Raw genomic sequence first — 26,698 nt, forward strand, 5'->3', positions numbered from 1 at the left:
TAGCCGTGCGCGCCGCCCCCAGCCACCATAGTCCTCGATAATACTGTAGCGGAGTTTAGGCGAAGCCCTGCTGCTGTAGTACATCAAGATCATCACCACGCCGTCGTGCTGACGGAACTCTTCCCCGACACTTTGCTGGATCGGAGTCCGGGGATCGTCATCGAGCTGAACGTGTGCTCGAACTTGGAGGTGCCGTAGTTTTGGTGCTTGATCGGTCGGATCGTGAAGACGTACGACTACATCAACCAAATGCTTCCGTTGTCGATCTACTAGGTATGTAGATCACACTCTCCCCTCGTTGCTATACATCACATGATCTTGCGTGTGCGTAGGATTTTTTTTGAAATTACTACGAAACCCAACAGTGGCATCCGAGCCTAGGTTATTTATGTTGATGATATATGCACGAGTAGAACACAAGTGAGTTGTGGGCGATATAAGTCATACTGCCTACCAGCATGTCATACTTTGGTTTGGCGGCATTGTTGGACGAGACGACCCGGACCAACATTACGCGTACGCTTACGCGAGACCGGTTCCCCCGACGTGCTTTGCACATAGGTGGCTTGCGGGTGACTGTCTCTCCAACTTTAGTTGAACCGAGTATGGCTACGCTCGGTCCTTGCGAAGGTTAAAACAGAGTCAAATTGACAAACTATCGTTGTGGTTTTGATGCGTAGGTAAGATTGGTTCTTGCTTAAGCCCATAGCAGCCACGTAAAACTTGCAACAACAAAGTAGAGGACGTCTAAGTTGTTTTTGCAGGGCATGTTGTGATGTGATATGGTCAAGACATGATGCTGAATTTTATTGTATGAGATGATCATGTTTTGTAACTAAGTTATCGGCAACTGGCAGGAGCCTTATGGTTGTCGTTTTATTGTATGCAATGCAATCACGATGTAATGCTTTACTTTTATCACTAAGCGGTAGCGATAGTCGTAGAAGCACAAGCTTGGCGAGACGACAACGATGCTACGATGGAGATCAAGGTGTCACGCCGGTGACGATGGTGATCACGACGGTGCTTCGGAGATGGAGATCACAGCACAAGATGATGATGGCCATATCATATCACTTATATTGATTGCATGTGATGTTTATCCTTTTATGCATCTTATCTTGCTTTGATTGATGGTAGCATTATAAGATGATCTCTCACTAAATTATCAAGAAGTGTTCTCCCTGAGTATGCACCGTTGCGAAGGTTCTTCGTGCTGAGACACCACGTGATGATCGGGTGTGATAGGTTCTACGTTCAAATACAACGGGTGCAAAATAGTTGCACACGCGGAATACTCAGGTTATACTTGATGAGCCAAGCATATACAGATATGGCCTCGGAACACGGAGACCGAAAGGTCGAGCGTGAATCATATAGTAGATATGATCAACATAACGATGTTCACCATTGAAAACTACTCCATCTCACGTGATGATCGGTTATGGTTTAGTTGATTTGGATCACGTAATCACTTAGAGGATTAGAGGGATGTCTATCTAAGTGGGAGTTCTTTAATTAATTTGATTAACTGAACTTAAATTTATCATGAAACTTAGTACCTGATTAGTATCTTGCATCTTTATGTTTGATTGTAGATAGATGGCTCGTGCTGTTGTTCCATTGAATTTTAATGCGTTCCTTGAGAAAGCAAAGTTGAAAGATGATGGTAGCAATTACACGGACTGGGTCCATAACTTGAGGATTATCCTCATTGCTGCACAGAAGAATTACGTCCTGGAAGCACCGCTGGGTGCCAGGCCTGCTGCAGGAGCAACGCCGGATGTTATGAACGTCTGGCAGAGCAAAGCTGATGACTACTCGATAGTTCAGTGTGTCATGCTTTACGGCTTAGAATCGGGACTTCAACGACGTTTTGAACGTCATGGAGCATATGAGATGTTCTAGGAGTTGAAGTTAATATTTCAAGCAAATGCCCGGATTGAGAGATATGAAGTCTCCAATAAGTTCTATAGCTGCAAGATGGAGGAGAACAGTTCTGTCAGTGAGCATATACTCAAAATGTCTGGGTATAATAATCACTTGATTCAATTGGGAGTTAATCTTCCAGATGATTGCGTCATTGACAGAATTCTTCAATCACTGCCACCAAGCTACAAGAGCTTCGTGATGAACTATAATATGCAAGGGATGAACAAGACTATTCCCGAGCTCTTCGCGATGCTAAAAGCTGCGGAGGTAGAAATCAAGAAGGAGCATCAAGTGTTGATGGTCAACAAGACCACTAGTTTCAAGAAAAAGGGCAAAGGGAAGAAGAAGGGGAACTTCAAAAAGAACGGCAAGCAAGTTGCTACTCAAGAGAAGAAACCCAAACCTGCACCTAAGCCTGAAACTGAGTGCTTCTATTGCAAGCAGACTGGTCACTGGAAGCGGAACTGCCCCAAGTATTTGGCGGATAAGAAGGATGGCAAGGTGAACAAAGGTATATGTGATATACATGTTATTGATGTGTACCTTACTAATGCTCGCAGTAGCACCTGGGTATTTGATACTGGTTCTATTGCTAATATTTGCAACTCGAAACAGGGACTACGGATCAAGCGAAGATTAGTTAAGGACGAGGTGACGATGCGCGTGGGAAACGGTTCAAAAGTCGATGTGATCGTAGTCGGCACGCTACCTCTACATCTACCTTCGGGATTAGTATTAGACCTAAATAATTGTTATTTGGTGCCAGCGTTAAGCATGAACATTATATCTGGATCTTGTTTGATGCGAGACGGTTATTCATTTAAGTCAGAGAATAATGGTTGTTCTATTTATATGAGTAATATCTTTTATGGTCATGCGCCCTTGAAGAGTGGTCTATTCTTGTTGAATCTCGATAGTAGTAACACACATATTCATAATGTTGAAGCCAAAAGATGCAGAGTTGATAATGAAAGTGCAACTTATTTGTGGCACTGCCGTTTAGGTCATATCGGTGTAAAGCACATGAAGAAACTCCATTCTAATGGACTTTTGGAACCACTTGATTATGAATCACTTGGTACTTGCGAACCGTGCCTCATGGGCAAGATGACTAAAACACCGTTCTCCGGTACTATGGAGAGAGCAACAGATTTGTTGGAAATCGTACATACAGATGTATGTGGTCCGATGAATATTGAGGCTCGTGGCGGATATCGTTATTTTCTCACCTTCACAGATGACTTAAGCAGATATGGGTATATCTACTTAATGAAACACAAGTCTGAAACATTTGAAAAGTTCAAAGAATTTCAGAGTGAAGTTGAAAATCATCGTAACAAGAAAATAAAGTTTCTACGATCTGATCATGGAGGAGAATATTTGAGTTACGAGTTTGGTGTACATTTGAAAAATTGTGGAATAGTTTCGCAACTCACGCCACCCGAAACACCACAGCGTAATGGTGTGTCCGAACGTCGTAATCGTACTTTACTAGATATGGTGCGATCTATGATGTCTCTTACTGATTTACCGCTATCGTTTTGGGGATACGCTCTAGAGACGGTCGCATTCACGTTAAATAGGGCACCATCAAAATCCGTTGAGACGACGCCTTATGAACTGTGGTTTGGCAAGAAACCAAAGTTATCGTTTCTGAAAGTTTGGGGCTGCGATGCTTATGTGAAAAAGCTTCAACCTGATAAGCTCGAACCCAAATCGGAGAAATGCGTCTTCATAGGATATCCAAAGGAAACTATTGGATACACCTTCTATCAGAGATCCGAAGGCAAGACTTTTGTTGCTAAATTCGGAAACTTTCTAGAGAAGGAGTTTCTCTCGAAAGAAGTGAGTGGGAGGAAAGTAGAACTTGACGAGGTAACTGTACCTGCTCCCTTATTGGAAAGTAGTACATCACAGAAAACTGTTTCTGTGACACCTACACCAGTTAGTGAGGAAGTCAATGATAATGATCATGAAACTTCAGAACAAGATACTACTGAACCTCGTAGATCAACCAGAGTTAGATCCGCGCCAGAGTGGTACGGTAATCCCGTTCTGGAAGTCATGATGATAGATCATGATGAACCTACGAACTATGAAGAAGCAATGGCGAGCCCAGATTCCGCAAAGTGGCTTGAAGCCATGAAATCTGAGATGGGATCCATGCATGAGAACAAAGTATGGACTTTGGTTGACTTGCCCGATGATCGGCAAGCAATTGAGAATAAATGGATCTTCAAGAAGAAGACTGAAGCTCGACTTGTCGCAAAAGGTTTTCGGCAAGTTCAAGGGATTGACTACGATGAGACCATCTCACCCGTAGCGATGCTTAAGTCTGTCCGAATCATGTTAGCAATTGCCGCATTTTACGATTATGAAATTTGGCAGATGGATGTCAAAACTGCATTCCTGAATGGATTTCTGGAAGAAGAGTTGTATATGATGCAACCAGAAGGTTTTGTCGATCCAAAGGGAGCTAACAAAGTGTGCAAGCTCCAGTGATCCATTTATGGACTGGTGCAAGCCTCTCGGAGTTGGAATAAACGTTTTGATAGTGTGATCAAAGCATTTGGTTTTATACAGACTTTTGGAGAAGCCTGTATTTACAAGAAAGTGAGTGGGAGCTCTGTAGCATTTCTGATATTATATGTGGATGACATATTACTAATTGGAAATGATGTAGAATTTTTGGATAGCATAAAGGGATACTTGAATAAAAAAATTTCAATGAAAGACCTCGGTGAAGCTGCTTACATATTAGGCATTAAGATCTATAGAGATAGATCAAGACGCTTAATTGGACTTTCACAAACCACATACCTTGACAAAGTTTTGAAGAAGTTCAAAATGGATCAAGCAAAATAAGGGTCCTTTCCTGTGTTACAAGGTGTGAAGTTGAGTAAGACTCAATGCCCGACCACTGCAGAAGATAGAGAGAATATGAAAGATGTTCCCTATGCATCAGCCATACGATCTATCATGTATGCAATGCTGTGTACCAGACCTGATGTGTGCCTTTCTATAAGTCTAGCAGGGAGGTACCAAAGTAATCCAGGAGTGGATCACTGGACAGCGGTCAAGAACATCCTGAAATACCTGAAAAGGACTAAGGATATGCTTCTCATATATGGGGGTGACAAAGAGCTCATCGTAAAAGGTTACGTTGATGCAAGCTTTGACACTGATCCGGACGATTCTAAATCGCAAACCGGATACGTGTTTACATTAAACGGTGGAGCTGTCAGTTGGTGCAGTTCTAAACAAAGCGTCGTGGCGGGATCTACATGTGAAGCGGAGTACATAGCTGCTTCGGAAGCAGCAAATGAAGGAGTCTGGATGAAGGAGTTCATATCTGATCTAGGTGTCATACCTAGTGCATCGGGTCCAATGAAAATCTTTTGTGACAATACTGGTGCAATTGCCTTGGCAAAGGAATCCAGATTTCATAAGAGAACCAAGCACATCAAGAGACGCTTCAATTCCATCCGGGATCTAGTCCAGGTGGGAGACATAGAGATTTGCAAGATACATACGGATCTGAATGTTGCAGACCCATTGACTAAACCTCTTCCACGAGAAAAACATGATCAGCACCAAGGCTCCATGGGTGTTAGAATCATTACAGTGTAATCTAGATTATTGACTCTAGTGCAAGTGGGAGACTGAAGGAAATATGCCCTAGAGGCAATAATAAAGTTATTATTTATTTCCTTATAATCATGATAAATGTTTATTATTCATGCTAGAATTGTATTAACCGGAAACATAATACATGTGTGAATACATAGACAAACAAAGTGTCACTAGTATGCCTCTACTTGACTAGCTCGTTAATCAAAGATGGTTATGTTTCCTAACCATGAACAAAGAGTTGTTATTTGATTAACGGGATCACATCATTAAGAGAATGATCTGATTGACATGACCCATTCCATTAGCTTAGCACCCGATCGTTTAGTATGTTGCTATTGCTTTCTTCATGACTTATACATGTTCCTATAACTATGAGATTATGCAACTCCCGTTTACCGGAGGAACACTTTGGGTACTACCAAACGTCACAACGTAACTGGGTGATTATAAAGGAGTACTGCAGGTGTCTCCAAAGGTACATTTTGGGTTGGCGTATTTCGAGATTAGGTTTTGTCACTCCGATTGTCGGAGAGGTATCTCTGGGCCTCTCGGTAATGCACATCACTTAAGACTTGCAAGCATTGCAACTAAATGAGTTAGTTGCGGGATGATGTATTACAGAACGAGTAAAGAGACTTGCCGGTAACGAGATTGAACTAGGTATTGGAATGCCGACGATCGAATCTCGGGCAAGTAACATACCGATGACAAAGGAAACAACGTATGTTGTTATGCGGTCTGACCGATAAAGATCTTCGTAGAATATGTAGGAGCCAATATGGGCATCCAGGTCCCGCTATTGGTTATTAACCGGAGACGTATCTCGGTCATGTCTACATTGTTCTCGAACCCGTAGGGTCCGCACGCTTAAGGTTACGATGACAGTTATATTATGAGTTTATGCATTTTGATGTACCGAAGGTTGTTCGGAGTCCCGGATGTGATCACGGACATGACGAGGAGTCTCGAAATGGTCGAGACATAAAGATTGATATATTGGAAGCCTATGTTTGGATATCGGAAGTGTTCCGGGTGAAATCGGGATTTTACCGGAGTACCGGGAGGTTACCGGAACCCCCCGGGAGCTATATGGGCCTTAGTGGAAAAGAGAAGGGGCTGCCCAAGATGGGCTGCACGCCTCCCTCCCTCCCCTAGTCTTATTAGGACAAGGAGAGGTGGCCGGCCCCCCCTCTCTCTTTTCCCCCTCCGCGAATCCTATTCCAACTAGGATGGGGGGGGGGGGGCGGAATCCTACTCCCAGAGGGAGTAGGACTCTCCTGGCGCGCCACCCTTGGCCGGCCAGCCTCCCCCCTCTAGTCCTTTATATACGGAGGCAGGGGCACCCCAGAAACACACAAGTTGATCCACATGATCTATTCCTTAGCCGTGTGCGGCGCCCCCAGCCACCATAGTCCTTGATAATACTGTAGCGGAGTTTAGGCGAAGCCCTGCTGCTGTAGTACATCAAGATCGTCACCATGCCGTCGTGCTGACGGAACTCTTCCCCGACACTTTGCTGGATCGGAGTCCGGGGATCGTCATCGAGCTGAACGTGTGCTCGAACTCGGAGGTGTCGTAGTTTCGGTGCTTGGTCGGTTGGATCGTGAAGACATACGACTACATCAACCAAACGCTTCCGTTGTCGATCTACTAGGTATGTAGATCACACTCTCCCCTCGTTGCTATACATCACATGATCTTGCGTGTGCGTAGGAATTTTTTTGAAATTACTACGAAACCCAACATCAATCGACTTGGAGGTATCCCACTCGACGGATTCAAGACACTCGACCACGAAGCAATCACTCGACCAAGATCCAACCACTCGACTGCCAGGAGATCTAAAGTCACCCTGCACGCAAACGGTTGGTCATTATGTAGCTTTTATGGTCATCATAGCACTTTATTAGGGGCGTTACCAGTAACCCCCGGTCTTAATGTACTTTAAACCCTGCATTACTAAGGGCTGGAGGGGCCTGGCGAACTCTATATAAGCCACCCCCCTCCTCAGTATTAAGGGTTCGCACCCCTGTTATTCATACACACATAATTCAGTCGACCGCCTCCTGGCACCGAGACGTAGGGCTGTTACTTCCTCCGAGAAGGGCCTGAACTCGTAATCCTCGTGTGCTTACAACTCCTCCATAGCTAAGATCTAGCCTCTCCATACATACCCCCCTACATCACTATCAGAGTTAGAACCACGACAGGCGCCGCCCGTCCCTCCTTGTCCAATTCGGACTAGGGGGAGAGGGGGCGCGCGGCCTGCCCTGGCAGCCCCTCCTCTTCTCCACTTTAGGCCCATGAGGCCCATTAACCCCCCGGGGGTTTCCGATAACCCCCCGGTACTCCGGTTTTATCCGAAACTTCGCCGGAACACTTCTAGTGTCCGAATATAGCCGTCCAATATATCAATCTTTATGTCTCGACCATTTCGAGACTCCTCGTTATGTCCTTGATCATATCCGGGACTCCGAACCAACTTCGGTACATCAAAACTCATAATATAACTGTCATCGAAACCTTAAGCGTGCGGACCCTACGGGTTCGAGAACAATGTAGACATGACCAAGACATGTCTCCGGTTAATAACCAATAGCGGAACCTGGATGCTCATATTGGCTCCCACATATTCTACGAAGATCTTTATCGGTCAGACCGCATAACAACATACGTTGTTCCCTTTGTCATCGGTATGTTACTTGCCCGAGATTCGATCGTCGGTATATCAATACCTAGTTCAATCTCATTACCGGCAAGTCTCTTTACTCGTTCCGTAATACATCATCTCGCAACTAACTCATTTAGTTGCATTGCTTGCAAGGCTTAGGTGATGTGCATCACCGAGAGGGCCCAAAGATACCTCTCCAACAATCAGAGTGACAAATCCTAATCTCGAAATACGCCAACCCAACATGTACCTTTGGAGACACCTGTAGAGCTCCTTTATAATCACCCAGTTACGTTGTGATGTTTGGTAGCACACAAAGTGTTTCTCCGGTAAACAGGAGTTGCATAATCTCATAGTCATAGGAACATGTATAAGTCATGAAAAAAGCAAAAGCAACATACTAAACGATCGAGTGCTAAGCTAACGGAATGGGTCAAGTCAATCACATCATTCTCCTAATGATGTGATCTCGTTAATCAAATAACAACTCTTTGTCTATGGTTAGGAAACATAACCATCTTTGATTAACGAGCTAGTCAAGTAGAGGCATACTAGTGACAATCTGTTTGTTTATGTATTCACACATGTATTATGTTTCCGGTTAATACAATTCTAGCATGAATAATAAACATTTATCATGAAATAAGGAAATAAATAATAACTTTATTATTGCCTCTAGGGCATATTTCCTTCAGACAACACCTCGGAGCTCAACTCCCCGGGACACTGCCACAACCCCTAAATGTCAGGAGGCACCAAGAACAATGTTCTCGTCACAAAACCATCGGAACGATTCCAAGATACCCGCGTGATCCTAAAAAAAATTCGTGAAATTTGAGGAGAGAACAGTCAAAACTCTACGTCAGGAGGCCTCACCAGAACGACGAAGGGGCTGAGGAGTAAAAAGAATCCTACTCTCCGATATATATAATCCTAAGACTCAAAACATTTTGTTCTAGACTCAACAACGTCAGCGGTTCGATCAAGCAGGGGGCTCCTAAGTCGGGGATGGCTCTGATTACCATCTTGTAACACCCACGATGCGGCTATATCTCCCACGTGTTGGAGCACGACTTAGAGGCATAACCGCATAGTAGGCATGTCGCAAGAGGGGTAATCTTTACACATCCCATGTACTGAATAAGAATGGGATAAAGAGTTGGCTTACAATCGCCACTTCACACAATACATAAATATATAGCATACATCATCCAGAATACAATCAAGGTCTGACTACGGAACCAAATAAAGAAAGACAACCCCAAATGCATAGATCCCCGATCGCCCCAACTAGGCTCCTCTACTGATCGTCTGGAAAGGAAACATAGTAACGTCTTGAATCCTCGTCGAACTCCCACTTGAGTTCGATAGTGTCCCCTGCACTTGCATCATCGGCACCTACATCTGGTTTTTGAAGTAATCTATGAGTCACGGGGACTCAGCAATCTCACACCCTCGCGATCAAGACTATTTAAGCTTAAGGGTAGGAAAGGGGTAGTGAGGTGGAGCTGCAGCAAACACTAGCATATATGGTGGCTAACTTACGCAAATGAGAGCGAGAAGAGGAGCAAAGCATGGTCGAGAAGCTATAAAGATCAAGAAGTGACCCTGAAACTACTTACGTTCAAGCATAACACGAGACCGTGTTCTCTTCCCGGACTCCGCCGAAAAGAGAACATCACGGCTACGCACGCGGTTGATTCATTTTAATTAAGTTAAGTGTCAGGTTTTCTAACATCAGATTTTAACAAATTCCCATCTGCCCATAACCGCTGGCACGGCTTTCGAAAGTTCAAAACCCTGCAGGGGTGTCCCAACTTAGCCCATCACAAGCTCTCACGGTCAACGAAGGATATTCCTTCTAGCGGGAAGACCCAATCAGTCTCGGAATCCTGGTTACAAGACATTTCGACAATGGTAAAACAAGACCAGCAAAGCCGCCCGATGTGCCGACAAATCCCGATAGGAGTCGCACGTATCTCGTTCTCAGGGCACACCAGATAGGTCAAGCTACGAGTAAAACCAACCCTCAAGTTGCCTCGAGGTGACCCCGCAGGTTGCCCGTTTCGGACCAACACTCAGAGGAGCACTGGCCAGGGGGTTTAAAATAAAGATGCCCTTGTGTCTGCAGAACCCAAGGGAAGGTATATGGTGGTAGGTGGGCAAATGGTAAAACCAAGGTTGGGCCTTGCTGGAGGAGTTTAATTCAAAGCGAACTGTCAAGGGGTTCGCATAACACCCAACCACGTAAGGAACGCAAAATCAAGGAACATAACACCGGTATGACGGAAACTAGGGCGGCAAGAGTGAAACAAAACACCAGGCATAAGGCCGAGCCTTTCACCCTTTACCAAGTATATAGGTGCATTAAAGTAAACAAGATATAATAATGATATCCCAACAATAATCATGTTCCAACAAGGAACAAACACCATCTTCACATGCAACTAGCAACGCTATAAGAGGGGCTGAGCAAAGCGGTAACATAGCCAAACAACGGTTCGCTGGGAAAGGTGGGTTAGAGGCTTCACATGGCAACATGGGAGGCATGATATAACAAGTGGTAGGTATCGTGGCATAGCAATAGAGCGAACAACTAGCAAGCAAAGGTAGAAGTGATTTCGAGGATATGGTCATCTTGCCTAAAATCCCGCAAGGAAGAAGAACGAGTCCATGAGGAAGACAAATGGACGTAGTCGAACGGATCCTCACAAATGCAACGTTATCAGAACTAACCCGAAGAAGCAACACCGGAAAGGAGCAAACAACATGGTAAACAACCATCACATAAACATGGCATGATGCACAACCAAGCATGATGCATGTCCGGTTTAAATATGCATGGCATGGCAAAGTGCACAAACAACACTACAAATTAAGTGGAGCTCAATATGCAACTCCGTTGCATATTGATGAAACACCACATGACTTATTTAGTTCTCTCTTGTTTATGTACTCAACAATATTAAATGTTGATTAACATGGCAAGAGGTGAAGCACAACAAAACTACCTATCTAGGCAAGTTTAAATGAGGCCGGAACAACAAGCAACAAGTCCGAAAAATCCTCATGTGCATATTTTGGTTATGGTACTGTTCTGCCCTAAACACAATTTTAGAGTTATTAAACATGCAAAGTAAAGCCAACATGTTAAACTAGGAATTTTTCTACCCCATTTACATATAAAGTTTGTTAGGTTTTGAGCTACAATTATTTAGTTATGAAATAAAACATTTTAGCATGGCATGTAAGCAAATTAATGCAAACAGCAGTTTAAACATTTTAAACATGGTTGAAAATAGGATATTAAGAAACTAGACACAATTTTAAGCATTTTCCATATATAAAGTTTTTACATAAGATGCACGGTTTGTGAGTTACGATATGCATGAACTAGAGGGGCTATTCTGCAAAACTGCCAAACTCCTGGATAATTAGTAAAACGCTCCGCGGAAAAAAACATGAGTCGGGCCGAAATCCAGCTGGCCCGACAGGGGCATACAGAGGGCGGGGCTCACCCTAGGCCAAGGCCCGGCGGTTGCGTGGCTGGGCCTTGGAGGCCGAGCGGGCCCACCAGGGCGATGGGCGGCATGGGCGTCGTCCTTCCCTCGCTCCCGCACGAGCAGAGGGCCAGCGGCGTGGCTGCGCGGCGAACGATGGCAGGAAGGAGCGAAGGCGGTCCCGGAGGTGCGGATCCAGACGGGATCCGCCTGATCCGTCCGTCTCCGGCGGCGGTGGGGAGCTCCGGTGAGCGGGGCGACCAAGGCAGACGACGGGTGCCTACGGGAGAGACAGAGAGGATGGGAGGGAGAAGGAGGAGGCAGGTAGAGGAATGAAGGAGAGCAGGGCGGTGACCTGGCCTGGGGAGATGGTGACGCGCCAGCGAGGTGCGCAACGGTGGCGGGGGCCGAGGTCGCCGGCGGGAGAGGTGATGGCGGCGCTCCCCCGATCCAGCTCGGGGTCGAGCAGGAGGAGGCGCGGGCTTGCGCGAGGACCCAACGGTGGCGTTCGGGCGGGCGCGTGGGCCTGGGCGGGCCATGCCTGGGCCCGGCGGGCCGCGGCGGTGGAGGGCGCAGGGCTGGGACGCGTGGCGGCCTAGGAGAGGTGGAGGCCGGCTGGGCGGGTTGGGGCATGGATTTCGAGGAAGATGCGATGGCTGGAGGTGGGAGAAGGCTAGGGGTAGGTTTAGGGGCTAGGGATGCCCAAAATGGCAAGGGTGGCTGCTTAAATAGGAAGGGGCTAGGGTTTAGGTGGGTTTTGGGGGTTTCCGGACCCTCGGATCGCAATCAAACGGTTCCGGTCGAAGGGGGTTTTGGTGGGCTGCAGGTGGGCTGTGAAGAAGGGCTTGGAATGAGAGGAGAGAAGATAAAATGACCCAGCATGGGTTTTTGGAGACCGAAAACGTCCGACGTTTTGACCGACTATACTGTCGCTATGAGTTTGACGGTTGTGCTATCAAACGAGCTCCGAATGCGACGAAACTTGGCAGGTGGTATACTGATAACATAACAACACTGCATGCCAACTTTCAACCCATTCCGAGAATATTTTTCAACCACTTATAAAATACTATTTCGGACATGTCGCGGGCGCGTGCAAGTGTTACTGGGATCAGAACGAACAACGGAGAGAACTGGGGGAAACCCGGACGGATGCAAGTTTTGAAAACATGAAGATGCAATGCACATGATGACATGGCAAGATGCGACACGTAAGCAAATGATAAGGCAACAACAGCGAATAACTGGAAGACACCTGGCGCGTCGGTCTCGGGGCGTCACGTCGGTGGAGGACGGACGACGGCGGCGGCGGACATATATTAGTCCCATCACAAATATATGGTTGTAAGCACAAATATATGGTTGTAAGCATTAAGACCACACAACCATATATTTGTGATGGGACTAAATATGATCTTAATTTGTGCTCTAGAAGTCACCATTCGAGATGTGCTTGTTATGAATCGAAGTGGGAAATGAGTCCAGATTACATGTTGACCGACACACATCCTGCATCAAGAGTCAGTTGTCCAACCGAAGGCCCTAACCATCGCGTGGGGTTGCCTCGATAATTAAGATTGCAATAGTCAGACAAAAGCATTGGCATTTAATGACTACACCTCTTGAATCCCCAAAGATAGGATCTGTGTTACCCTGCCAAACCTTTCTGTCGTTGGTTTTTAGAATAACACTTCACGGTCTCCCTTCACTTAGCCTCTCCAGGGATAGTTCTCCATGATCCTGGATACCTACAGGGATGAAGAATGCGAACAAGACAAGAGACAACTATGAAACAATTTTATTTCACACATACGGAACGTTAATTCAAGTCACTTCCATTGATCCCTCTAACAAATACATCAGGTTGCAAGGCTTTTACCTCAACCCATACCTTACCAGACTACCCACACTTGGAGATCAAATAACATGAAGAACACATCATGAAGATCGATTGATTGATAATATGTCTTACAATGGATGCCATGTGTGATACACGATTACAAGTATGACTAGATTGCTGAGAACTATCATGGTGGTGAAGGGGCCGGCTATGATGATTTAAATGACGGCCGCTAGGGTTGATGGAGATGGGGAGGATGATGGCTGGTCTGTTCGGCACTCCCCTCATGATGTACTCGATGCTCTCGATGTTCTATTATCTAGTTGGCGTCGACCTCTTTATAAAGGTTGTTCAGGTGGACGAGTAGCCACAGTTTCCACGCCATACAACCGCTCATACGAGCGGGCGTGGTCGTATGGAACATCAGTTTTTTTGTATCTTTCCTCTGGTGCACCTCCCGGTTATCTCTACTTTACTCCTTTTCATGGTTTGGCTTGATTCTGTCCATAAATAACCCATTTTCCGTGGAAATAAAATAAAGATAACATATTTGAAATCATATGCATTCATTAGTCATTAGTGACAATATTGAACAAATATCTCGATTTTAAGGAAATATATCTGTTTAAACTCAAGTTACAAGAGTGTAAAAGTAACTTTCATCACTACTCCACGGCATGGGTGCGTCTGCCACATTAGACTGATGGACAGGACTCACACGACCACAAGTCTAAACACAGCGGACCGATGAGGATACATGTTGACGCTCCAGCGCATCGCCCGAGACTGCAAATCTGGCCGTTTAAGCAGGATGGTGGCACCTCAACCCTAGCCAGACTCATTTCCACCCGCCCCCTCCCCTCCATGCCACCCCCATCCAATTCTCCTGAGCTCACAGTCTGCCGGTAGTATTGGTCAGGCAGCGGATCACCACGTACGCGATGCTCACATTCGAGCGGCGATTGGTGCTCTTTGAGGAGATTCGGGCCAGGTGCACCACTCAGATTGTAGCCGGCCTGCCTCTGTACTCGCCGAGGCCGGAGGGGCCGAGGAGGAGGAGCAGGAGCAGACATCGGACGCGGCTATGGATGACGCGGGGCCGAAGGAGGAGGAAGAGGAGGAAGGTGAGACAAATCCAGCACCTATGTCTGCCGGATTTGGCATGGCCGGCGCACTGGGTGAGTTCGAGGTCACCCAAGAGGAGGAGGCGGCGGAGCGGTAAGCCAGCCTTGACTCCATCCACTCGGAGGCGGAGGAGGCAAACCGAAGCTCGAGCGGTTTGAATTCGCGTCGTTCCTCACGTCAACGGAGGAGGAATAAAATAGTCACACGTGGTAGTGCACTAGTGCTGGTAGCAGCAGATCGGCTAGCAATGGAGGTGGCGTCACTGTGCCGGCGGGTGCTCCCGACCCCGCCGGCCGTGGAGTTCGCCTCGCCGGAGGGGAGGCGGCTCTTTGCGGAGGCGCTGGAGGCCGGCACCATGGAGGGCTTCTTCAGCCTCGTCTCCCACTTCCAGACGCAGTCGGAGCCGGCCTTCTGCGGCCTCGCCTCCATCGCCGTCGTCCTCAACGCGCTCGCCATCGACCCGGGCCGCCGCTGGAAGGGGCCATGGCGGTGGTTCGACGAGTCCATGCTCGACTGCTGCGAGCCCCTCCACGTGGTCCGCTCCCAGGGCATCACCTTCGGCAAGGTCGTCTGCCTCGCGCGCTGCGCCGGCGCCAGCGTCCGCTGCTTCCGCGCAGACCACGCCACCGTCCACGACCTCCGCGCCCACCTCGCCCGCTGCGCCTCCTCACACGACTGCCATCTCATCGCCTCCTACCACAGGGGCCATTTCAAGCAGGTATGCTCTGCCAGCCTACTTTCTTCTCTCTGTTTGGCCCGGCCCGAGATCCCCTAACATCTTGGGGCTGATCTGATGCGGCGGCGTTCTGCAGACTGGGGGTGGCCATTTCTCGCCAATCGGCGGCTACCATGCCGGGACAGACAGGGCGCTCATCTTGGATGTCGCGCGCTTCAAATACCCTCCTCACTGGGTTCCACTGACACTTCTCTGGGAAGCCATGAATACCACTGACAAAGCAACTGGACTTCTCAGGGGGTATCTATCTTAATTTCTCTATCTTCTTTTAGTCGGCGCTGTATGCCGTATAAGATGCTGTTGTGCTCAACGTATTTCAGTTTGCTGTCTTGTTACCTTATAAGAGTAGTAGCCAAAGCCAAACATGGGATTTGGGATTAAGCAACTGCATTTGGACAGTCTTAGTTTTGCAATTCTTACAGCTTGCTGCATTCTAGGCCTTGACATGACAATACACATGTTTTCATCCCCTGTGCATTCAGATTTTTCAGGAAACCAACTGTAGCCTTGCCTGTTCTTTTCAGATAAAAATATAGATTCTTTCGAAAAGGAGGATTACCCCCTGCCTCTGCATGGAGAACATAGATATAGACTAGAAAATTGCACTCTTGTTCCAGTTTTCCCCTGTGCAAAAAAACAGAGTACAAAATTGCAGTGTTGCATTTCATGCCCCTTCATGATGATGGTGTCTTGGTATTTCATAGGTTCATGCTTGTCTCAAGGCACAATTCAGCTCCTTCATTGCTCTACACAGTGGTAAGCATGCGGATGCTACGATGTATCAAATGCAAATGCTATTTTTTCTTCTTCTCATTGCTTCCAATTTTTGTGCAGAGTTGCGGGGATGAAAGTTGGAAAAGCATGGCGAAATATTGTGTGGAAGATGCCCCCAATCTTTTGAAGGATGAGAGTCCAGACAACGTCACAACACTTCTGTCCCGCCTAGTGGGATCTCTCCCAGCCAATGCCGGAGATCTGATCAAATGTGTCGTTGAAGTCCGGAGAAAGGACGAAGGTGGGTCATGCTTGAGCAAAGAGGGGAAAGAGAGGCTTGTTTTGAAGGTCAGTTTCCTTTTTGCTTTGCTGATGCTGATGTACTGATGTGCTGATCTAATCTCTGTATTTAATTTACAGGAAAAGGTATTACAGCAAGTCCGTGATACCAAGCTTTTCAGAATAGTCCAGGAACTGCAATACCCCAAGCGGCTTCGTCAGGCACACACAAATGGGGATGGGCCAAAGAATGTTATCCCAGGCACCGTAGTATCGGAAGGGAATGAACAAGCAAATAGTGTTGATTTGCTTTTATCAACATCCCCATCGGAAAAAAGCTTATGCAATCCAAACTCGACGAACGAGGCTGTTAAGTATCCATCAAGCACAGATGTCCTAACTGTCCTGCTGCTGGTTTTACATCCGAGCACATGGTTTGGCATAAGAGATGAGATAGTGAAAGCTGAATTTCAGAGTCTTGTTTCAACAGATGACCTTCCTGACCTTCTTAAACGGGAGGTGCGGTGATTCTAGCCAAGTAGGAGTATCTATTTACCTTTTTTTCTCCTTAGCAACATGTTTTAACTTTATTATTTTTTCCTGTGAAAATCATATCAAGCTTTGTGCTACTGTTAAATGGATCAGTAATTCAGTATCCTATAAATACCTAGTAGGAAGCCTGACATGGATATCCGGAACCAGCACCATCAATAAAAAACTGTTAGACAGGAGACTTGGTCCACCCGGTCTCCCCACGATCTGCGCACGACTGGGCGCACGTAATCTGTTCTGTTGGGCGTGGCCCTCCTATATGTATCCTGGCTTGTACTCGAATCAGTTAACGAAAGATTTCAATCAGTTTTCATGGTTCAAAAACAAGTAGAAAGCACAAAGGGGATCATCAATGAAATGGAAAGAAACTGCATATTCATGAAGTTACTAAAATTATGTAACTCCTTGTATATAGGCACATACACGATGGGCTGTGTGTCAAACTGTTATGGGCACATATACGAATTGTACCTTTGGGTAAGGATAGAAAAAACAGATATATTACCGCAGCAAATTTAGTAGCAGGTAGGTACTTGAAATAGGCTTTCGCCCCTCTTTTATAGAAAGCAAACCACCACGTCCATACATCAAGTCCAAGTGAACGAAAGAAACAATGCAGGTAGGTACTCAGGTGGCTGTCAGCCGGTTACTGTCTTGTTGTTCTTTTCTGTATATTTTCCTCCTCAAAGTGTGTGATTCTTTGGTGATTCTGAGCGTTGACATCAGGTTTTCATTTAGATAAGTGTTGAAACACCTCTTTTATGAATTCCGGAAACAGGCTATTTTGTATGCATAATATGAACTCTCTTTCTTGTTGACAGGTACTGCATCTAAAGCGGCAGCTCCATTATTTAACTGGTTGTGAAGGAGAGGAGGCATCTCAAGAGCCTATGCCACTATCCCCTTAGAGATGATGTTGTCACATGACTAGGAGGGGAAGCCCTTGGAGATTACACGAGCATAATATAATAAAAATGGCTATGTGCATCGCTTGATGCAGAGGCCGGGGGTTATCCTTCTTTCCAAAAAACTATCAGACTAAAATATAGTACAATTCAATAAACAAATTTCCTTCCTGAGACAATAGGACATAGTATGAAGGATCGAATAACAGCATTTTGAGAGACTACTGGAGTCCAAGACCGACACTACTAGTTTATTTTTGTTAACCACTTATGTGTAATTATCCGTGTCAAATGTATTCACACCAAGATTTTACCCAACTAGCAAAATACCTGTGAGCCGAGGAAATTTGAAATAACTTCCAAAACAACTCGGTCACTAATGTGCAGAACTGTTCAATTCCAAGACAAAACTGTACAAAATGCCATATATCGAAATGAGACTGAAATTGGTATTCACAATAGATATGCATATTACTTTGTATCCAGTTGTCAGATTTAGGCCATACATGGCTGATAGTGTTAGCTAGCCACCGGGACAATTAGTGTTGGTAAAATTCTATTGAAACTAGAAACAGGCCTCCGCTCTCATGGACCTGTTTTCATCAAAATATGATACATATAGAACGTTTTCAGTATAAATTGTTCATATCAATCAATCAAAACTTCAGCAAAACGCACCCAATTAGCCTTTTTTTTTTCCTTCTGCACTTAAACTTTCTTTTTCGTCGATGTTTCTGACTACAACTTAATTGCCATGTAGGATCCAACTCCAGCAATAGCTCCCAGTGGTTCAGCCACCAGATAAACCCAAATCTTGGTGTATCTCCCCGTGGCAATGGCCGGTCCAATGGTACGCGCTGGGTTCATAGATGCTCCTGTCGACGGCCTGCTTATAGTTTTCAGTCGACGTAGATAAATAACAGTTTGTGAACTTACTTGGAAAAGAAACAAAAATGAACCACAATAATAATGCCATGTACTTCTACTACACATTCTAGCTACTTACCCCGCCATGAGAATATTCATCACTACTGTCGCACCGACCGCCACTGCTATCAATTTTTTCACCTATATATAATAAAACCGGGATTACTTGGGGAGGAAAAAAAATATAGAACGTAAGGAAGAAATACCAGCTACAAGAATTAATATAGAGTATATTACTGCATGAGGGTCCGTGGCAACGGCTATTATGACGAAGAGAAGGATGAACGTGATGATGAACTCCACGGCGAACGCCTCCACCGTGCCGACGCTCGGGATGGTGGTGATCCCAGGGTTCACGGGGTGGTAAATCGCGTTGCCGGCGAAGGAGGCAGCGGTGGAGCCGAGTACCTGCGCGGCGATGTAGGGGACGAGGTGGGCCGGCGGGAGGTGGCCGAAGACACCCATTGCGATGCTCACGGCCGGGTTCAGGTGGCACCCGGAGATGTGGATGATGGAGAAGACGAGCACCATGACCGCTAAGCCAACGGACACGGCGATGCCCATGAGGCCCACCACGCCGTGGTGCTGCTCGTCCATGATTATGGAGGACACCTGGATGAACATGAGGATGAACGTCCCCAGAAACTCCGCCATCACCTGATCAAGACATCTGTCTACTTAATATTGCTTAGCCGATCCATGGAATTAATGGTGTTAGCCAGAAGAGTTGAGAGTTGAGCTGGATACCTTCTTCATGAGTGGCACCGCTGCCATGTTTGGAAATTTAGGCTGCCGCCGCCGAGGACGAGTTGAGTCATGTTCAGAGGACGGTGGTGGTGGATCGCCGTCGGCATCGACATGGTTGATCGGCTCCATCGGCACAATCATCGACCCCATTGCAAGCAAGCACTATAGTTTACCAAGACAACAGTATGCATATAATGATATATAGTACTGTCCTGTTGCTCTTGGTCAATACCTTACCTTCCGTAATCAGCTAGCTAAGGCATACACGATGCGATCAACAATAAACAAGATGTCAACATATTAAATATGCATGCCAACTTGCCAGGCATATTCCATGGATGAGTGCAGGGTTTGACGGTAACAAACACCGGTATTATTGATCCAAGAAATAAAACTTTGCGTGTCATTAGGTTTTAAGTTTGCCTCAAAAATCTTTTTGGCTGTGTCCATTCTCGATGTCTTGATTTGGTCTTGATATTGTGTTTAGTGCAAAGGCAAAGTGTAATTGGTATCAACATATTATTATCTTTGTCGGAAAGAAAAAAGCTTCAATATGGCCTCCACAAAGTCTTGAAACCCAAATTGTCATCAGGAAGGCCGCCGTGGCTAGCATATAGTAAACTATATATGTTGCTGTCCAGAGCAACATTCTGGAATCATAAGCCACAAAATTAGGCGCAGACTTTCAAGTAGCAATTTGAAAACTATAATATACTCCCTCCGTTCCTAAATATTTGTCTTTCTAGACATTTCAAATAACTACTACATACGGATGTATGTAAACATATTTTAGAGTGTAGATTCACTCATTTTGCTCCGTATGTAGTCACTTGTTGAAATGTCTAGAAAGACAAGTATTTAGGAACGGAGGGAGTAGAAGTTAATAGCCACCTGGAAACAGCAAGTTATGGATACACTCTGCTGCTCTTCGTCAACTCCTATTCTAATCAGCTAGTAATATGTTTTGCTGTTTGCTGATACGAACAAGAAAATACAAGCTGTTAAACATGCACACATGGGAAACATATTCCATTGATCTTGGGCCAGAAGTAAGTACATAATTTCTTTTTTGTAGGAAAGGAACTTTCATGAATCAGACATAGTGATCACATCCGTGTTTTTCTTTTTTGCGAGGAGATTACATCCGAGTTTACTATGCTAGCAATTTCATCAGGCGAATTCTAGAGCCAATAAGCAGTTTGCTGTTGCGAACGACCCATACATACAAGGGTGTGACTGGCAACATTTGTAGGGCAGACGATTTTACAATACGTATGCATGTATCTATCAACCCATCTCGCATGGATCGTTTGCAGTATTTTTGTGCAGTCCGTCTCCATAATTAGTGCAGAGTTGACGGATGGTAACAAACACTAATACTATTGAAAGAATAAAATTGTTAGTGTCGTCATTCAGAAATACCTATATACACGTATTAAAAGCATGAATTAAGTTTCAACAATTTAATCAGTTGTCGCCATCTTTTCTTTATTATTCTAATATATCTTGGCGGCGGGACAACTTTGCCTCAAATTTACAGACAATAATATTGGGAAACGTAGTAAAAAAAAAAAAAATTACCCTATGATCAAGGTCACAGATCACTATGAAGATGCACACAAGGATAGATCATATCATTACCAACTTAGAGTTACAGGAGAAGAAGAGTTGGTGTAGATTGAACTTGAAGTCTCTCGAACTGTCCACAACAATTCCTCGAACAAAAGACCGAAAGCACCGCCTCTCTACGAATTGCATGCATACAGACTTTCCGATCAGCAGCGCTTCACCGTCCAGAGCTAATCGTCGTCTAAGAATTAGATGAGGGAGAAGAGAAACTCATGAGGCTTTCTCTATTATGAGAATTAGAGAGAAGTAGGACTAGCTCTAATCTAGATCAAGTCTAAATTAGAACTAGATCATGTTGGAAATATGCCCTAGAGGCAATAAAGTGGTTATTATCATATTTTTCTTGTTCATGATAAATGTTTATTATTCATGCTAGAATTGTATTGATCAGAAACCTAAATACATGCGTGGTTACATAAACAACACCGTGTCCCTACTAAGTCTATACTAGACTAGCTCGTTGATCAAAGATGGTTAAGGTTTCCTGACCATATACATGAGTTGTCATTTTATAACGGGATTACATCATTAGGAGAATGATGTGATGAACAGACCCAACTGTAAGCTTAGCATCTGTTCGTTTCATCTACTTTATTTGATACGGCTATCTTCATGTCAAGTACCAGTTTCTTAGACCGTGAGACCATGCCACTCCAGATACCGGAGGAATACTTTTGTGTGCTATCAAATGTCACTTCGTAACTGGGTGATCATAAAGATGCTCTACAGGTATCTCCAAATGTATTTGTTGGGTTGCATGGATCGAGACTGGGATTTGTCACTTCGTATGACGGAGAGATATCTCTGGCCCTCTCGGTAATACAAAATCATAAAAAGCTTGCAAGCAAGTGACTAATGATTTTAGTCACATGGATCTTGTATTACGGAACGAGTAAAGAGACTTATCGATAACGAGATTGAACTAGCTATGGAGATACCGACGATCGAATCTCGGGCAAGTAACATATCGCTGGATAAAGGGAATTGTATATGGAATTAACCGAATCATCAACATCATGGTTCAACCGATAAAAGATCTTCGTTGAATATGCGGGAATCAATATGGGCATCCAGGTCCCGCAATTTATTATTGATTGGAGAGGAGTGTCGGTCATGTCTTCATATTCCCGAACCCACAGGGTCGCACACTTAACGTTTGGTAGCGCCAGGGTAGTATTGAAATATTAATATGATAAAGTATGAGGTTGTTTGGAGTCCCGAATGGGATCCAGAACATCACGAGGAGCTCTGGAATGGTCCGAAGGTAAAGATCTATATATATGAGAATTTATGTTTTGAGCACCAAAAAAGTTTGGGGGCATGCCAGCAGTGTACCAGAGACACCGAAGGGTTCCGCGGGTCCATCAGGGGGGTCCACCTGCCTCAGGGGGCACATGGGCTGTAGGGGGCGCCCTAGCCTGTATGGGTCGAGCGCACCAGCCCCCCACCAGGCCCATGCGCCAAGGGTGGGCAAACCCTAGGGGTGGGAGGTGCCCCACATGACTTGGTGGGCAAGCCACCCCCTAGGGCTACCTCCCCCTCCCTTGGAGGAGGGGCTAGGGCCGGAGCACCTCCCCCCACCCCTGTATAAGGTGGAGGCACAGGAGGGCAGCCGCAAAGTTCCACCCTTGCCCCGTCTCCCTCCTGTTACTCCTCCTCCATGTTCCATCAGCGGTTAGCGAAGCCCTACCAGCGTTCCTCTGCCACCACCATCACCACGTCGTCGTGCTGGTCATGATCTCATCTAACTCCTCTCCCTCGCTTGCTGGATCAAGAAGGAGAGTATGCCATCGAGCCGAACGTGTGCTAATCTTGGAGGTGCCGCACGTGCGGTGCTTGGATCGGATTGGATCGCGACGTGAGTAGTATTACGTCAACCATGATCTTTGGGTCATTAACGCTTTCAGTCTATAAGAGTAGTAGACACACACACTCCCCTCTCGTTGGACAGAACGCATGCAGGGTTGTTCACGCGTCGCTGATGTCGTGCAGGTCGTATGGGATCCTCGCCCAGCCGCACAACGCGGTGTACTATGAGCAGAGGGCGGTGACGGGCGTCATCATCGTCACGGAGGCCTGCGCGGTGTCAGAGGCCGTTGAGGGCTACCTGCACATGCCCGGCATGTGGAGCCAGGAGTAGGTGGAGGCGTGGATGCCAGTGGTCGACGCGGTGCACGGCAAGGTCGACGTCTTCTTCTGCTAGATATGGCACACAAGCCGTGTCTCGCCCACAGGTAGAACATTATCCTCGTACCTTTTTTTCCTTTGAATAGATTATCCTTGTAAATATGGTGTTTTTTTTCATTTGTCGAGTGGATGGATGAAAGTGCTACGTCTCGATCATGTCATAGAGTTCCAGCCTAATGGGCAAGCTCCGATGTCGAGCACGGACAAGCAAGTGACACCACAAGTCGCCCATATGATGGCAGTGTCCTGGAGTTTGCGGCCCCTCATAGGTTGGACATAGTGGATCGCCGCCAGGAACGCCATCAGAGCCGGTGCCATGTTTTGCTAGTTTGGAAAGGTAATGATCTCATCTCTGATCGAAGGGTTCGATGCCGTGGAGATCCACGTGGCCCACGGGTACATGACCGACCAGTTCATTAAGGACAGCGTGAACGACCAGCGGACGCGTACGGCGGCGGCCTGAAGAACCGCTGCCGCTTCGCTTCGGAGGTCTGAAAAAATCGAGGTATTTCCAATTGTTTGTTCTTTTTGTTGAGTCTTGACTCACCTCATTCAATATTTTAGCTACAACAGGTCTTGCACTGCACTTCGAGGTGGACGACTACAAATACGGGGCATGTTCTATTTCAATTGGTACTCGTCACCCTACCAAGGCATCCATGTTTTGAGCTTTTGAGCATTCAATTGTGATCGTACGTGTCATCCGGACATTGCATGTAGTTGCAGCTTTTACTAGATCTAATGAGTCTGTCCTAAATGTCAGGGGTTTTATAAATTTTGTAAGTTGTATATTTTTTCCCAATCAGACTCACATGCACCCATTCGAGTATTTTGTTATGAGGTTTTTTAAGCACCGCATGCAAACCCCATACTTTTCCAACACGCAAAAAAAAAAGAATAGTAGTCCGAGAAGACCGGTTTGACAAGCGGAACTACTGAGCAGCCGACACCCACTGGCCGAACATTGCACGATGCTTTGATCCAGCGGTCGGCCTCCTCTTTGTGACATGCATGTACGATCAGATCAGTAGCATCGTCCAGACATCGGCTGCACACCGTCGTGTGTATAGCAGCGCTCTTTGACAAGAGTCTAACTTCGGAGTATGTCATATATAGAATGCCTAGGGACAGCGCAACATGTTGCCGCTTATGATTGGCCACTATTTTTAGCCAATTATATACTATATATGGATGTGAGACGATCTTGTGGTTCTCCATCGTGCCATCCAGACATGCTTACCCTTATATAAACTCGACATAAGGATTTTGACGCATGATTGTCTTCCTACCAAAGAAAAGTTTACACATAACTTGCAATCCATGAATTCATCCCACAAGTTCTTCATGGTTGTTGCCGTCCTTGCCTTGCTCGTCGTGGCTACGGGTGAGAATTTACACTGGATTTACTCCTTTCCTTTCTTTTTGATACACTGCCCTTTATGTTGTCCTATAATAAATTATTATTGCTAACTAAAACATGGCAGATGTGAGCTTTCACTTTTGCTTTACCAGGCTAGAAAATCACATGAGCCCATCATATATGACAAGCAATATTCACAAGACATGAATATCAATTGGTACCATATTTTTATAAGAAATAAAAGCACAAAAGGGGTGTCTTATAAAATATCTAGTACAATATAAGTGGTAATCTAATGAGAGAAAAACTTATGCAGATACATCATCATGTGTGATTCACTGATTTGATGTATTTAACGTACTTTTCCAATGTGTGGGTGTGTTTGTGTTGTTCAGAGGTGGCACCGGCGCAGGCGGTAGACTGCAGGACAGCGAGCACCCGGTTCAACGGCATATGCATCCTGGACACCAGTTGCGCCAACATGTGCATCACCGAGGGGTTCCTGGCTGGCGGGGAGTGTGAAGGCCTCCACAGGCGCTGCATGTGCAGAACACCATGCTAGGCAAAGCATATGCATAGTCTGGACTGCTTCATCAGGAAGTTTTCCCGATTTAGATAAAAACAAGGAAAATATATATTTTTTTCTAAAAGAAAAGAAAATGGAGTTGTAACACATACTGTGTTCTTTTAGTTTTTTTCCACATGTTCATCTGGAAACTTGTGGCTGTGCAGTTTGATGCATTTGTGTTGATCGTGCAATCCAGTTTGATGTGTTTTTGTTGTAAACTTGAAGTTGACCATTTAGTCATTGTGTAAGATTATTTTCCAAGATTCATTCATTTGTGATCATGCAATGCAGTATTGTAGTACTAGTAACCGCAGTGTTTCTAGTAGCATAAATTTATTTCTCTAACTTCTAACGTTGACAGTGAAGACAAATAGAAGGATGGAATGATTTTGGTGGTTGCATGATCTGAACACAGAGATCTCAAATGAAAATGATATAAGGTTGAAATGATATATAATATTTCAGCTCCACCAAAGAAATCAATATCGTTTCTCCTTGAAATTTTTGCTAGTGTCCGTGAGCCGTGACTAAATTATCGATATGCCAAAATTATCAACAACGTTATTTTGATAAATATTGTTTGTTAAATAAGGAGTGAAGTTGTTTATTCGTGTCTTGACTCTTGGTATTAATGACAGCAGTGATCGGTATTTTCGCAGTTTTGTTATTTGTCGAACGACGGAACAAATGATTATCTCCAAATGACCACTGAGAATAATCAGATCAAACTTAAGATTCATGTAGATGCTAAGAGGACGAGAAATCTGATCTGACATTAGTAACAACTATCGGTAGTTCATTGTGAAATCACCATCAGTAAGTCAATTGAGCCCTTGTAGACATCGTAATCATGTCTTGTTTTTTCTTAGCCTTGACTCGCCTCATGCCCTCATTGATACTTTAGCTAGACCATGTCGTGCACTGCACGGCGAGGTGGCCAAAGACGTACATGTTCTACTCCAGTTGGTACTCGTCACCATGTTCAAGGCATTCATGCATGGTAGGGTGATCATATCATTAGACATTAGATGTAGTTGTCGCACCTTTTACAAGATCTACATATTGATCCACTTGTAATTTTCCAAGGGTTTTATGAATTCAGTAAGTATTATATTATGCCGATCGGGAATGCATGCTCGTTCGAGTACTTACTTTGTCTCACAAAGTAAAGACAAAAATATTACTGTAAAGTCATTTTATAATATGTTAATTCTGAATGATGTACATTTTTCTTTCGAAGTCTTGTGGCAGGTTAAATTTCACCAATATTAAGGTTCTCTTGTGGCTTACTTTGTGTAACAGTATTCTCACAAAAGACAATCTTTTGAAAATAGGTTGGATTGGAAATAAAAATCGTGCCTTGTGGCAAAGAGGGGTCGGCTGATCACCTATT

General features: G+C 45.3%; 3 protein-coding genes across 3 annotated transcripts; 2 read left to right on the forward strand and 1 right to left on the reverse strand.

The window, feature by feature from the left end:
* The first annotated feature begins 14,442 nt into the window (after window positions 1-14,442).
* On the forward strand, window positions 14,443-18,211 carry LOC123108424 (glutathione gamma-glutamylcysteinyltransferase 1-like). The gene is made up of 6 exons (XM_044530215.1): window positions 14,443-15,419; window positions 15,514-15,677; window positions 16,142-16,193; window positions 16,272-16,499; window positions 16,572-16,949; window positions 17,804-18,211. Exons 1-6 carry the CDS (start codon window positions 14,949-14,951, stop codon window positions 17,888-17,890), a joined length of 1,380 nt encoding a protein of 459 aa, XP_044386150.1. The 5' UTR covers window positions 14,443-14,948; the 3' UTR covers window positions 17,891-18,211.
* Window positions 18,212-18,451: 240 nt separating this feature from the next.
* On the reverse strand, window positions 18,452-19,711 carry LOC123108425 (aquaporin NIP3-3). The gene is made up of 4 exons (XM_044530216.1): window positions 19,562-19,711; window positions 19,052-19,471; window positions 18,894-18,955; window positions 18,452-18,773 (listed from the first exon to the last, which is right to left on the reverse strand). Exons 1-4 carry the CDS (start codon window positions 19,709-19,711, stop codon window positions 18,626-18,628), a joined length of 780 nt encoding a protein of 259 aa, XP_044386151.1. The 3' UTR covers window positions 18,452-18,625.
* Window positions 19,712-24,610: 4,899 nt separating this feature from the next.
* LOC123108426 (defensin Tk-AMP-D6) lies at window positions 24,611-25,572 on the forward strand. Its single transcript, XM_044530217.1, has 2 exons — window positions 24,611-24,761; window positions 25,133-25,572. Exons 1-2 carry the CDS (start codon window positions 24,698-24,700, stop codon window positions 25,297-25,299), a joined length of 231 nt encoding a protein of 76 aa, XP_044386152.1. The 5' UTR covers window positions 24,611-24,697; the 3' UTR covers window positions 25,300-25,572.
* Window positions 25,573-26,698: the final 1,126 nt, after the last annotated feature.

This window comes from Triticum aestivum, chromosome 5A (assembly GCF_018294505.1).
Source record: "Triticum aestivum cultivar Chinese Spring chromosome 5A, IWGSC CS RefSeq v2.1, whole genome shotgun sequence".
In the NCBI taxonomy this organism is placed as follows: Eukaryota; Viridiplantae; Streptophyta; class Magnoliopsida; order Poales; family Poaceae; genus Triticum; species Triticum aestivum.